The 14,523-nt window shown below is 47.0% G+C and overlaps 2 protein-coding genes across 2 annotated transcripts in view; one reads left to right on the forward strand and one right to left on the reverse strand.

The window, feature by feature from the left end:
* The window catches only part of nt5dc1 (5'-nucleotidase domain containing 1), a 68,408-nt gene that overhangs the window by 2,437 nt on the left and 51,448 nt on the right, over positions 1-14,523 (forward strand). The window contains exons 2-6 of the mRNA XM_080513537.1: positions 1,255-1,346; positions 7,455-7,526; positions 7,612-7,721; positions 7,794-7,873; positions 7,964-8,045. Coding sequence (XP_080369663.1) covers positions 1,255-1,346; positions 7,455-7,526; positions 7,612-7,721; positions 7,794-7,873; positions 7,964-8,045 — 436 coding nt within the window. The remainder of the gene's footprint in view (positions 1-1,254; positions 1,347-7,454; positions 7,527-7,611; positions 7,722-7,793; positions 7,874-7,963; positions 8,046-14,523) is intronic.
* Positions 8,601-14,069, reverse strand: col10a1b (collagen, type X, alpha 1b). Its single transcript, XM_080513891.1, has 3 exons — positions 13,952-14,069; positions 13,639-13,762; positions 8,601-10,490 (listed from the first exon to the last, which is right to left on the reverse strand). The coding sequence occupies exons 2-3, from the start codon at positions 13,745-13,747 to the stop codon at positions 8,635-8,637; spliced, it is 1,965 nt and encodes a 654-aa protein (XP_080370017.1). The 5' UTR covers positions 13,748-13,762; positions 13,952-14,069; the 3' UTR covers positions 8,601-8,634.

Genomic DNA, 14,523 nt, shown 5'->3' on the forward strand with positions numbered 1-14,523 from the left:
CTGACCCGAGCTCCACTCCCCCAGGGTGTAAATAGTGTTTCCACAGCCATTCCTTCTCACTGTAGCTTTGTTTTATTACTCCGTCTATTTATATGTTCCTGTTTGGAAACATTGTTTGTTTTATTATTCACTTGTTTCACTTTAGAGACTCTTGTTGAATCCGGTGACAGTTTCACACCTTCCTGCTCTGCAAGCCCACAGAGAAAACCAGTAATCACGATTCATTCTGATAACTCAATGAAAAACTTTATGGATGTTCCGTAATGTCATTTTTTTCATTATCTATTTCAATCATGTCAAAACGAGCAAGCACACACACACACACACACACACACACACACACACACACACACACACACACACACACACACACACACACACACACACACACACACACACAGTAACATAAAGTAACTAATGCCAGTAGATTTACTCTAGTATCTTTTTCAACAGCGGCACTTTTTCCGGAGCGTAGCTGTAACCTGCGTTAGAAAAGCACAATATAATGATGTTTAGGAGTAAAATAAGAGGATTTAAAACCTTTGTTACCAAAAGTTTTTCCACCAAAAAAAAAAAGTAAATCATCAAATGAAGGAAACACCGACGGTTGCTCGACATTCCAAAATATTGTATTCATGAATACAAATATATTTCATGACATTTAATTTTTTTAGCTGTTTGGAGGAATTTTTCTGACGGATTTTTCCGAATCTTGAATGTATTTTCGTTGCTCCAGGTGTTTCTAGCCGCTCCATGTTTCCTTTTTGTTTCAGCACTTTTCGCTTCTTCAGCAATTTTCTTTTTATTTTTCACCTTTTTTTTTCCATTTCCCCTTTTTATGTTTCTTTCCTTTTTCCCCTTTTCCCTTTTTTCTTCTTCTTTTTTGTCCTTTTCCGGAAAAGAAAACTGAATCAAGTTTGACTGTTTTTACCGTATTATTAATATGATTTATTTGTTTATTTTTCATATGTTTGAAGTTTTTAAGTCTCTTTTTAGCCATTTTAGCCGTTTTAATCCTGCAGATCAGACCATTTTTGAAAGTGGAAAAAAAATCCCAAATGCTCACAGCGTCTGACACTTTCTGGAAGCTCCATGGAGCCGCTACAGAGCGGCTGAAGAGCCACATGTGGCTGCAGGTCGTGTCTCTCTTTTGTGAATGAATGAATGAATGAATGAATGGATGGATGGATGGATGAACGGTGGTATTGTCCATATTGTAGGGTTGTGCAGTAACCTCTGGCGTCCTCCTTGCAGCTGATCTACGAGAGCTTCGCCCGCTACCTGGTGGAGCACAAAGGCTACGACAAGGACCTGCTGAGCCTCACGCCGGCTACCTGGGACTTCTGGTGAGCCGGGTTGTCGTTTCTCATGGACGAGTATTGGAGCCTTTCAGGAAAAAAAAACAAGTTGAAGTACTTATATTTTCACCTTCAGTGGCCGGGCCCGCTAAAATAATGCCACAAAAACCTTTAAATTTAAACGCTAAGGTTTTTCTTTGTCGTGCCGCAGACGTACGTGAAGGAATAGTGAATATTTTCAGATCTTTCACGGCAGCGCGGCGTTTCTACTCTCCAGAGGTTTGTTGATGAAAATCCGATGTGCTCTCTGGATTCTGTCCAGGTTTGTTTTCACCTTATTATGCTCCGCCCACTCTCACTTCTCCGCCCCTCCACGTTTTGTCTGAAGTATTTGCAGTAGCTGACAAACACAGTGGAGGACAAACAGTGGAGGACAAACACAGTGGAGGACAAACACAGTGGAGGACAAACACAGTGGAGGACAAACAGTGGAGGACAAACACAGTGGAGGACAAACACAGTGGAGGACAAACACAGTGGAGGACAAACATTGGAGGACAAACACAGTGGAGGACAAACAGTGGAGGACAAACAGTGGAGGACAAACACAGTGGAGGACAAACAGTGGAGGACAAACAGTGGAGGACAAACACAGTGGAGGACAAACAGTGGAGGACAAACAGAGTTCTATCTGCTCTGGAAACAATCAACTACCAGTATCTACATCGAGTACTGAGAAGTACCAGCATCTACATAGAGGAACTTTAAGAGTACTGAGGAGTACCAGCATCTACATAGAGTACTGAGGAGTACCAATATCTCCATAGAGTACTGAGTAGTACCAGTATCTACATAGAGTACTGGGTAGTACCAGCATCTACATAGAGTACTGAGGAGTACCAGTATCTACATAGAGTACTGAGTAGCACTAGCACCTACATAGAGTACTGAGGAGTACCAGTATCTACATAGAGTACTGAGGAGTACCAATATCTCCATAGAGTACTGAGTAGTACCAGTATCTACATAGAGTACTGGGTAGTACCAGCACCTACATAGAGTACTGAGGAGTACCAGTATCTACATAGAGGAACTTTAAGAGTACTGAGGAGTACCAGTATCTACATAGAGTACTGAGTAGTACCAGCATCTACATAGAGTACTGGGTAGTACCAGCATCTACATAGAGTACTGAGGAGTACCAGTATCTACATAGAGTCCTGGGTAGTACCAGTATCTACATGGAGTACTGGGTAGTACCAGTATCTAAATAGAGTCCTGGGTAGTACCAGTATCTACATGGAGTACTGGGTAGTACCAGTGTCTACACAGTGGAAAGGTGAGCAGTGTGTTTTCATCCAGACGATGAAGTAAAAAGCACAATAAAGAACTTCCTGCTCTTGATCCTTTACCAGTTAAACGTTACCAGTTAAACTTTACCAGTTAAACGTTAACAGTTAAACATTACCAGGTAAACGTTACCAGTTAAACATTACCAGTTAAACGTTACCAGTTAAACGTTACCAGTTAAACGTTACCAGTTAAACATTTCCAGTTAAACTTTACCAGTTAAACGCTACCAGTTAAACATTTCCAGTTAAACTTTACCAGCTAAACGTTACCAGTTAAACATTACCAGTTAAACATTACCAGTTAAACGTTACCAGTTAAACGTTACCAGTTAAACATTTCCAGTTAAACATTTCCAGTTAAACTTTACCAGCTAAACGTTCCAGTTAAACATTACCAGTTAAACATTTCCAGTTAAACATTACCAGTTAAACATTACCAGTTAAACATTACCAGCTAAACGTTCCAGTTAAACATTACCAGTTAAACATTTCCAGTTAAACTTTACCAGCTAAACGTTACCAGTTAAACATTACCAGTTAAACATTACCAGTTAAACATTACCAGCTAAACGTTCCAGTTAAACATTACCAGTTAAACATTTCCAGTTAAACTTTACCAGCTAAACGTTACCAGTTAAACTTTACCAGTTAAACTTTACCAGTTAACTCAGTGCTTCTCAAATGGTGGGGCGCGCCCCCCTGAGGGGGCGTGGTGGGGTGTCAGGGGGGGCGTGAGGGGGGCACGACTTTCAGTATTAGTGTCTTTATTCATGCTTGAACAATAAAAAAAGGGCCTCCAGCCACTAGGTGGCAGCAGTGCTCAAACTAATCAACAGGCTGCCTGTTCAGCCAGTAGAGAAGAAGAAGTACTACACATGAACACCGGTGTACAGAGCTGGCGGAGGAGGAGGAGGAGAGGTGGAGAAGTTTCTGACAGGAGTGAAAAGAAGAAAGGATGAGGCGTCAGAGGAAAAGAAAACAGGTGAGAGTAAACATAAAGCTAGTAAGAGCAGGAGGTATGACGATGCTACGTCGCCCTTGGGTTTACCGTGAACACGGCGGAAACCAGGAAACACCCGTTTGTGTTTTATGCCTAAAAACTCTGGCAGCGGAGCATGAAACCAAATAAATGAAGACGACACCTGGAGACCATACACCATACACCTGGAGACCATACACCATACACCTGGAGGCCATACACCATACACCTGGAGACCAAACACCATACACCTGGAGACCATACACCATACACCTGGAGACCATACACCATACACCTGGAGACCAGACACCATACACCTGGAGACCATACACCATACACCTGGAGACCAGACACCATACACCTGGAGACCAGACACCATACACCTGGAGACCATACACCATACACCTGGAGACCATACACCACACACCTGGAGACCATACACCATACACCTGGAGACCAGACACCATACACCTGGAGACCATACACCATACACCTGGAGACCATACACCACACACCTGGAGACCAGACACCATACACCTGGAGACCATACACCATACACCTGGAGACCATACACCACACACCTGGAGACCATACACCATACACCTGGAGACCAGACACCATACACCTGGAGACCATACACTATGCACCTGGAGACCAGACACCATACACCTGGAGACCAGACACCATTCACCTGGAGACCATACACCACACACCTGGAGACCATACACCATACACCTGGAGACCATACACTATGCACCTGGAGACCAGACACCATGCACCTGGAGACCAGACACCATACACCAGGAGACCATACACTATGCACCTGGAGACCATACACCATACACCTGGAGACCATACACTATGCACCTGGAGACCAGACACCATACACCTGGAGACCAGACACCATACACCTGGAGACCATACACTATGCACCTGGAGACCAGACACCATACACCTGGAGACCAGACACCATACACCTGGAGACCATACACTATGCACCTGGAGACCATACACCATACACCTGGAGACCATACACCATGCACCTGGAGACCATACACCATGCACCTGGAGACCAGACACCATACACCTGGAGACCAGACACCATTCACCTGGAGACCATACACCACACACCTGGAGACCATACACCATACACCTGGAGTATGGGGTTATATTTGTGCCAAAATTCTGAGCGAGCGATGGGAAAATTTGAGCGCAAAAAAATTAATTGTGCAAGCACACTAATAACATTTTGAGGAAATATTTAAATTGCGCAAAGACAAACTTGAGATTGCGCTCAAAAATCATTTCTGCGCTCAGATTCTTCCTCTGCGTGCTCAATCTCTCTCTCTCTCTCGCGCTCAACCTCTCTCTCTCTCGCGCTCAACCTCTCTCTCTCTCGCGCTCAACCTCTCTCTCTCTCGCGCTCAACCTCTCTCTCTCTCTCTCACTCAAATCTCTCCACGTCCGCTCAAGTTCTGCTGTGCGCTCGCTCAAAATGTCCAAAGCCCAAATGTGACAGACACAGTTGTCCACCAATCACAGAAATTTGGGGCGGGTGTTGAACTCTGATTGGTTACTTCGGATTTTGGAAGTGCCTCATAACCAACAAAGAAGAAAAAGAAGAAGAAGAGGGAAAAACAAACTGCGAGGGAAAACATGTTGTAATCCAGGATCATTATCTTTAGTTTCCCTTATTTCTGTTTTCCTTCGCAGTTTGTTTTTCCCTCTTCTTCTTCGTCGGTTATGAGGCACTTCCAGAAACCGAAGCAACCAATCAGAATTCAACGCCCGCCCCAAATTTCTGTGATTGGTGGACAACCGTGTCTGTCACATTTGGGCTTTGGACATTTTGAGCGAGCGCACAGCAGGGCTTGAGCGCGGACATGGAGAGATTTGAGCGAGCGAGAGAGAGAGAGGTTGAGCGCGAGAGAGAGAGGTTGAGCGCGAGAGAGAGAGAGAGATTGAGCACGCAGAGGAAGAATCTGAGCGCAGAAATGATTTTTGAGCGTGCAATCTCAAGTTTGTCTTTGCGCAATTTAAATATTTCCTCAAAATGTTATTAGTGTGCTTGCACAATAAATTTTTTTGCGCTCAAATTTTCCCATCGCTCGCTCAGAATTTTGGCACAAATATAACCCCATACTGGAGACCATACACCATACACCTGGAGACCATACACCCCAGTTATGTCAGTAAGCCACTGGAGTTGTTTCATCGTAAACTCCATGAGTATCGCCAACAAGCCGCTCATTGTGTCAGCGAGGCATCAGTAAACAAAAAAGCCTGTTAGCCTCTTACAAAGTTGTCCACCACATCGCAAGGTGCATAAACCCTCACACCATAGACATTTATTTTGATAATCAGGCGATTGTATGTAGAATGCTGGTGCAGCAACTCATACATGGTTTATACAGATCAATAAATAAATATTATCAAGTTCTCAATGGTAGTACAATTCGGGGGGGGGGGCCCTGAAAAAAATTCTGTCCTCTAGGGGGGGCGTGACAGAAAATAATTGAGAACCACTGAATTAATTCCAGTTTCACTATGTTGAAGCTGTTCTGCTTCTATAGAAACACAAACAATAATAAATCTTCTAATAACAAATAAATCTTTCCATGTCCACTTTCTAATACAAGTTATCTCTTATGCGATATTAGATATATACAATATATGTGAAACATCATGCACAATTGTAATAAAATGAAATGAATGAAAAAATGTGTGTTAGCAGACGTTCTATTTAAACTGGCTAGTTTCCATCTCTGACCAAACCTTTCCTCGTCTTTTTCAGATTAACTGTGAGCAGGAATCAATATCGACTATTAGCGTGCAGTTTAAAAGGTTTTGTCCTGAATTGTACTGGAAAGTACTGTTGACAAACACAGAGACGCAAAACACCGAACCACCTGCTTATAGAGGATTTATCTGAGGGTTTTGTACATTTCACTGTATTTTCACCAGAACGTTTCATTAAAATTGACTTTATGTTGAGATTGTAGTCATTTTCAGTACTAACTCTTTGATCTCGCAAAATTATTGACGGTTTTATCACGTACACTGTGTACTACCACAACAAAGAAAAACTTTCAAGTGTCAAGTCAAAGGTTATTATAACAGTATTTTACCGGTCTGGCCACTCATGAACCTGGACTGTATGTGGTCCCTGAAGTCACATTTTGTTTAGTATATATCTTTTTATGCATTGTATACAAGTGTATATATGTATAAATATTGTATACATCTTTATATCGGTCCAGTTATGTGCTTTTAAATAACTTTGTTTCTACCACAACACATTTGGTGTTTATATCGTTCAATATCACCTGGTCCTACATTTTAGCACATTTCACAGTGTAGTATTTAGTAGTACACAATGTAGTATTTAGCAGTCATCTCGCATGTAGTATTTAGTAGTCCACAGTGTAGTATTTAGTAGTACACAATGTAGTATTTAGCAGTCATCTCGCATGTAGTATTTAGTAGTCCACAGTGTAGTATTTAGTAGTACACAATGCATTAGAATGCACCATTTAAGGCCTATTTTTATTGTATTTTTTTTTATTTTAGCTGCTGAAAAAACTCCTAGAGGAAACACTGTTAAAAGTACTGCTTGATTACAGTAATGTGAGTATTTGCAGTCAGTGTACTGTTTGATCCCCACTGGAATTGACTGGAGATAGTTCCAAACACAGGCTGGTGGCTCAACGGACACAAATGTATGTCATTATATTTCCGTAAACTTTGGTGAAATAGTAAACAAGCATTTACGTTTTTTTTTGGTTTCCATTCTAAAAGTTTCCTTGTGGTTCTTTGACTGTGCAGCTTCAAAGGTCTGGTGGTGGATCTGGAGGACGGGAACCTGGTGAAGCTGGCCGAGGATGGAACCGTCTTGCGGTACGCTGTGGGTCTCGTGGCGTCCCCCCCCCCGCCGTCCCGGGTGTAAGTCACACACTGACGTCTTGTTCTGTGGTTCCATCAGAGCCACTCATGGGACCAACGACCTGAGCGCCCAGGAGATGGTCAAGCACTACGGACCGACGCGGGAGTGGAAGCACTTCGACAGCCTCAACACCTCCTTCACCAGATCTGGTAGGAAGTTCGCCACCTGGACACGAGCTGGGTCTTTGTTCAGGCGCTGATACTTCCTGTTGGTCTGTGCAGCAAAGTATTACTACTATGACAACTACTTCGACCTGCCCGGCGCCCTGCTGTGCGGCCGAGTCGTGGACATGCTGCACAAGGCGAGTTTCCGTCAGGTCTTTGGTGTTGTACTCGTAGAGGAAGAACCTCCGGAAAACAAGCCTTTTCCTGTGTTTTTCCTTTGTGAACAGCGAGGAAACGAAGTGAATTCTGACTTTTGGAAAGACATGCTGGCTGCGATCGACCACAACTACAACACATCTGCATTCAAAGGTACGAACTTCCTGGCTTGTGATTTTAACAGACGACACAACAGAGTCTTTTTTTTTTTTTCTTTTTCAAAGGAGAACTTTTATTCTGTGTTTGGTTCAGTAAGTGGTACATAACTTAAAACATCAAAGGGGACATAGTTTGAAACAAAATGCCGATGTCGTTCTTCTCCATTGCTGGTCACAGTGTGAGAATGCATTGATTTTAACGGACTATAATTGCTGAATGCGTTTTACAGTAAACCCCTTAAGCAATGTACATCAGTAAAAACAAACAAATAAAAGAAGTGCTGTAAATGTTACAGGCACTTGAGAGCACCACTCCGGATTTGCACATATTTGCTCCAGGCTTTGTAAGTTGCAAAGGCACGAACACGGTGAATGTAGGAAAAGGGATCAGATTCAGCCATAAGATATAAAGTCAGCATTTTTACCTCCATCACAAACTGAAGACCTCTGAAGAACTGACCGCGACAGTTATAAAACTTAAAACCTCATATTTTCTTAAATCACAATCTCTTTTTGTGAAATTGGCAGATTCAATGATTTCAACGTGCGGTAAGGTTTTAAGGTTTTATTCTGATGTTACGAAATCACGTTGAGGCGATCAGGAACCCAGAGAAGGAGCAGTGGACATTATCTGCAGCGAAGATCCCGTTGCTCTCCTCATCGGGAACCTGGACGTAGACTCTGTCGCCCGGGTTCAGCATGAGGACGGTGCTGCCGGTCATCTGGTCCAGGAAGCCCTTGTTGTACTCGTCGTAGGAGAAGAGGACGGGCTCGTCGTTCTTGTAGAGGGCCACCAGGGCGTTGGCGCCGTTGACGTGCACGTGGTAGCTGAAGTAGTAGAGGCCTGGCACCTGGCAGCCGAAGACGCCGGTGTGCGAGTCGTAGTGATGCTCGCCGTTGTACAGGACGTGGTTGAAGGCGATGGGGGCGGCGGCCGGAGGGTAGGCCTGGGTCAGCACGGCGCTGAACGCAGACATGGGGGCCTTCATCATCTCGTGAGACATCACGACCTCGTGGGACTTGATGGGCATGCTCTTCTCATGGGCGTAGATGATCTCTCCTGGTGGACCAGGGGCACCTGGAGGACCAGCGGGACCTGGGAGACCGTCATGACCTCTTGGGCCGGGATTTCCAGGAGGACCCTCGGGGCCAGAGATGCCCTTAGATGTCAGGCCAGCAGGACCAGGGGTGCCTGGAATACCTGGGTGACCTTTGAGCCCGGGGGCACCTGCAGGACCTGAAGCTCCAGTTGGTCCCATTGGTCCTGGTCTTCCGTCCTCACCAGCTTTACCTGGTGCTCCTCCAGGTCCTGTGTGTCCTTTTGGTCCTGAGGCACCATTTGAACCAGGCATTCCTGGAGCACCTGTATGACCTTGAGACCCCTTTGGACCTGGAGCGCCATCATGACCTTGCATTCCTGGAGGACCAACTGGTCCAGGGCTACCTGGTTTTCCAGAGAAACCCTGAGCTCCCTGATCACCCTTCATTCCTCTTTGGCCTGGTGCACCTGCCGCACCATCGTCACCTTTGGATCCAGGTTGGCCTGGCGCACCTTGGAATCCTCTTGCACCTTGTGGGCCAGCTGAGCCAACAGCACCAGGAGAACCTGGCATACCAGTAAATCCAGTTGGGCCTGGCTCTCCTTTCTGACCAGTGGTTCCTGGAGTACCAGGTGATCCTCTGTTTCCTGGGAGTCCTGATTCACCTGGTTTGCCAACACCTGGCATGCCAGGGGAGCCTGGCTGACCAGCAGAACCCTGATGACCTTTTGGCCCCATAGGTCCAGGCATACCTGGGGAACCACTTTGACCTGGCTTTCCTGTTGAACCAATGCCTGGGGCACCGGTGTGACCTTTTGGCCCCTGCTGACCCATTGGTCCAGGAGCACCATCTCTTCCTGGCATGCCAGACTTGCCAGGTTCTCCAGGATAGCCAGTGGAACCAGGTTTACCAACTCCAGGTTTGCCCGGCATACCAGATGGGCCCATTGGTCCACCTGCGCCAGGTGCTCCTTGAGCCCCAGAAACACCAATGCCTCTGTCTCCTTTTTGGCCGGGAAGACCGGGAATACCAGGATGTCCCTTCAAACCAGGCTCTCCTCTTGTGCCTGCAGACCCAGGGAATCCAGCAGGTCCAGGCTTTCCAGCAGAGGACAATCCAGCAGGTCCAGGGGTTCCAGGGGAACCAGGTGACCCTCTGGGTCCCATGTTTCCTGGTGCGCCAGTGGCCCCTCTCTCACCATGGGAACCAGGGTTGCCTGGTTTTCCAGGGCCACCAGGGGTACCAGGCTTACCAGGCTGACTGTAGCCAGGGGGTCCGGGAGGTCCTGATGGCCCCTGTGGTCCACTGTATCCTACACCATCGTTTCCAGGAGGTCCAGGTGGTCCCATTGGGCCCGGCTCACCTTGAGGGCCTGGTGTGCCTGGTTGTCCTGAAACACCTTGAGGATAGAGAATAGAAACACGTCAGGAGAGTAAAGATCCTCCATCGGTTCTACGATTTGGAACTTTGTTGTCCTGAATCACCAGAATCACCAGGATCACCAGAATCACCAGCGGCCAAAACCTTTTCCTCCTGGAGCTCAAAATCTACAGCTGGTGGCAACGCCCCAGTTCTCTGAAGTCCACCTTGATTAGCTTTGCTATTCTACTGCAGTTGGTATTGTACTGCAGTCAGTACTCTACTGCAGTCAGTACTCTACTGCAGTCGGTGTTGTACTGCAGTCGGTGTTGTACTGCAGTTGGTATTGTACTGCAGTCGGTGTTGTACTGCAGTTGGTATGCAGGCAGTCTGACTTGAAGCACAGGAGTTTTTCAGCTGTGGGAAGTTTTCACAGCAGCTCTAGTTTGAGTTGATATTCTCACGAGACCTATGTCTGACCAAGTGCAACCAGCTCTACCTCTCTAGCTCTATACCTCTCTACCTCTCTAGCTCTATACCTCTCTACCTCTCTAGCTCTATACCTCTCCATCTCTCCAGCTCTATACCTCTCTTTGTCTCCAGCTCTACCTCTCTAGCTCTATACCTCTCTACTCTCTAGCTCTATACCTCTCTATCTCTCTAGCTCTCTACCTCTCTATCTCTATACCTCTCTATCTCTATACCTCTCCATCTCTCCAACTCTATACCACTCTTTCTTTCTAGCTCTATACCACTCTACCTCTCCAGCTCTATACCACTCTTTCTTTCTAGTTCTATACCACTCTACCTCTCCAGCTCTATACCACTCTACCTCTCCTGCTCTATACCACTCCAGCTCTATACCACTGTACCTCTCCTGCTCTATACCACTCTACCTCTCCAGCTCTATACCACTGTACCTCTCCTGCTCTATACCACTCTACCTCTCCAGCTCTATACCACTGTACCTCTCCAGCTCTATACCACTGTACCTCTCCAGCTCTATACCACTGTACCTCTCCAGCTCTATACCACTCTACCTCTCCAGCTCTATACCACTGTACCTCTCCTGCTCTATACCACTCTACCACTCCAGCTCTATACTACTCTACCTCTCCAGCTCTATACCGCTCTACCTCTCCAGCTCTATACCGCTCTACCTCTCCAGCTCTATACCACTCTACCTCTCCTGCTCTATACCACTCTACCTCTCCAGCTCTATACCACTGTACCTCTCCTGCTCTATACCACTCTACCTCTCCAGCTCTATACCTCTCCAGCTCCTGTGTGTTGCCGATCAAGTTGCCACTCCATACAGCAGCCCTGTAATCTCCGAGCTTCCTGTGGTGACTGAATGTACAGTTAGCGGTCAGCGAGTCGCCAACACTTAGTGGTCAGCGGGTCGTCAACATGGGATTGATGCATTTCCTGTCACACGGCGGCTTTCTGGGCGAGGTCAAGCAGGTTCATCCATACTCACTGGAGTGGCGCAGCACGAGGTGGAGTGTTTGGACTGGATGTAATGACTCATCCATTTAATTTGAGCTCTCCAGGGAAACACTGCTGATTTGTTAGTTGTTTTGGGTTTTTTTGCCTTTGGTTTGATTTCGAGGTCTTTTGTGGATTCTATTCTTCTCTCGGTATGACCAGATCAAGGGGGAGTGGTATATCGAGGAAATAACAAAGAGCCAAAGCTTTTCTCCATATTCTGCTTTGCTATTGTTGAACTCCCACACTCTCCCATCTTCCCATCTCTTTCCTCTCTTGGTTTTATTTGTGAATGAGGATTTGTTAGTGCAGCGTAAACCTCACCCTTAATTCACTGTCTGCTTGTTTAGACCTGAGCTCCCTGTCACCCGGCCTGGATGAACAGGGCCAGTACCTGGAATAGACTGGATTGGAATTGTTAAGTCTACTCTGCTTGGTACTTGTCAGTCACACTTTGACTGCGTCTTTGTTCAGAAAATGCTGACTTTGCTAAAAAGCTTTGCAGGTTTGTGTCATCACCTGGTTCTTTCGAGCTAAAATAAATCTTGTTCCCGGTAGTATTGTGAGTGCCCGGGCCTGTTAAGATGAGGAGAACGCCTCCTGACCTCGGTACGAGCCAACCGGCGGACGTGAGCCGGCCGAGACCAATCCAGCAGTTCCTTTAGGAGAGCTGGATTGTCTGGAGGCCATGAGCGCGATCCCACAGAGTGTGAGTGGACGTTTTGTCGGCCTCAGAGTGAAGGTGACGTCCCTGAACGGCCGACCGATCTCAGGTGCACGAGCCTGTAAACACTCTGCTTCTGCCAACAGCAGCTCAAGTCAACATCTGGAGGGTATTTCAGTCGGAGGCGGAAAACAAACTCACTGTGCTTGTGGTTTTGTTTCTCACGTCGCCTGTTTGAACCCTGTCGTACTTTCTAATTGCACGGTGCAGTTTTTTTCAGCTTTAATGGCGTTGCGGGTCTTTGCGAGGGCGCGTCTGCAAATGTGGTGACAAGCGTCTGTTTGGGAGATCTGTCAGAATGGAGCTGCAGCGCGACGCCTGCGTTTACGTGGCGCCGCCGGGTTCCGCCACATCAGAGCGTCTTCCGCCATCAACACAAATCGTTGTCGTGTTCGGAGATGAAACGCAGAGTCAGACACTATAGCAAGATCAAAGCTTTGTCTTTTAGGTTTTCCTATGTGATGTATAAGGACCCTGAATTGATCGGCGAAATGAGGATGAGCTTTACTCTGCAGCTGGGACTTCCTGCCGGGCCTCAGGTCAGGCTGCGGTGAGACGATCCTCACAAAGGCTTCAGTCTGATTTCACTGGTCAGCTGCAAGCGACGCGACAGGTCGCCTCTGGCTTTTCACTAAACCACCAAACGTTTCACCATGAGGGACATTTTCTGTTTGACAAGTATTCAAACGATACATTTTGTTTTATCATTCAAGCTAAACCTTGAAAACTTCACGGAGTTCGTCTCGGGACATCAAAGTCTTTCCACCGAGGAAGGATTTCTGCACTTTTTTGTCAAAACTTTAAAATCTCACATGTTAAAATATATTTGTCTTTAAAAGATGGGAAATCTCCCTGAAGCTGCAACTGCGTTTGACATTTTGAGTTAACATGATATTTTCTTGCTCACGTCAAACGGTCTTGGAAACCTCCAAGGTTTTGACGTCTGCGCGAAGCTTGGGCGGCGGCGGGGACTCACCGTGGCTCTTCACGTTGTAGGCGGTCTTGCCTTTGTGGTAGTACCTCTCGGGGGTTCCCTCAGCCAGGGCCAGGAGGACGAGGAGGACGCTTGTTACCCTCAGGTCCATGTTGCGAAGCTAAACCTGCAAGAAAGCACACAGATCTGTGAGAACAACCCTGCTGCTCGCCCTCTCTCTCTCTCTCTCTCTCCTGCACATGGCTTCTTACACCTGTCCCATCCACCCTGCTTCCCTCCACCAGGGACGAACGCCCCCATCCCTCCGCATGCACTTGAATGAAAGGAGACCGAAGGAGCAAGGCGAGCGACGTACCGGCGGGTTTACGCTCCAGAGAATCAGCGGCAGGGATGAAGTCTGAGCTGCTCGTATATCCTGTTAGTCGCCGAGTCCCTGTGAGTCTGAGCGACGCTGCTGCCTCCCCGCCGGCAGCTCCCAGCTTTTAAAGCCGGCGGCGAGCAGGACCTGCCTCACGTGGAGGCTCCGCCCCCTCCCCCCCCCCCCCCGCTCTGAGGTCATCTTTAATGATGGGGGACATGTCCTCAGGAGGCCTGTCACTTCAAGCATCCTCCGTCCCCACTTGTCTCTCTCTCTCTCGCTCTCTCTCTCTCTCTCTCTCTCTCTCTCTCTCTCTCTCTCTCTCTCTCTCGCTCTCTCTCTCTCGTTCTCTCTCTGTGTCTCTGTCTCTATTCCCCTCCCCCTTCACTCTCTCCTCCTTCTCTCTCTCCCTCTCCCTCTCTCTCTCTCTCTCTCTCTCCCTCTCCCTCTCCCTCTCTCTCTCTCTCTCGCTCTCTCTCTCTCTCTCTCTCTCTCTCTCTCCCTCTCTCACTCCCCAACTCTTTTTCAGTAGCATCCCTCACTCCACATCCATCCATCCTCTCATCTAA

The sequence above is a fragment of the Blennius ocellaris genome, assembly GCF_963422515.1.
Source record: "Blennius ocellaris genome assembly, chromosome: 18".
Classification (NCBI taxonomy): domain Eukaryota; kingdom Metazoa; phylum Chordata; class Actinopteri; order Blenniiformes; family Blenniidae; genus Blennius; species Blennius ocellaris.

Bases quoted from the DNA above. Each gene is read 5' to 3' on its own strand.
- col10a1b (XM_080513891.1), bottom strand. From the start codon at position 13,747: ATGGACCTGAGGGTAACAAGCGTCCTCCTCGTCCTCCTGGCCCTGGCT. The intron at 10,491-13,638 runs GTGAGTCCCCGC...TCTATCCTCAAG, and splicing joins CTACAACGTGAAGAGCCACG to GTGTTTCAGGACAACCAGGC.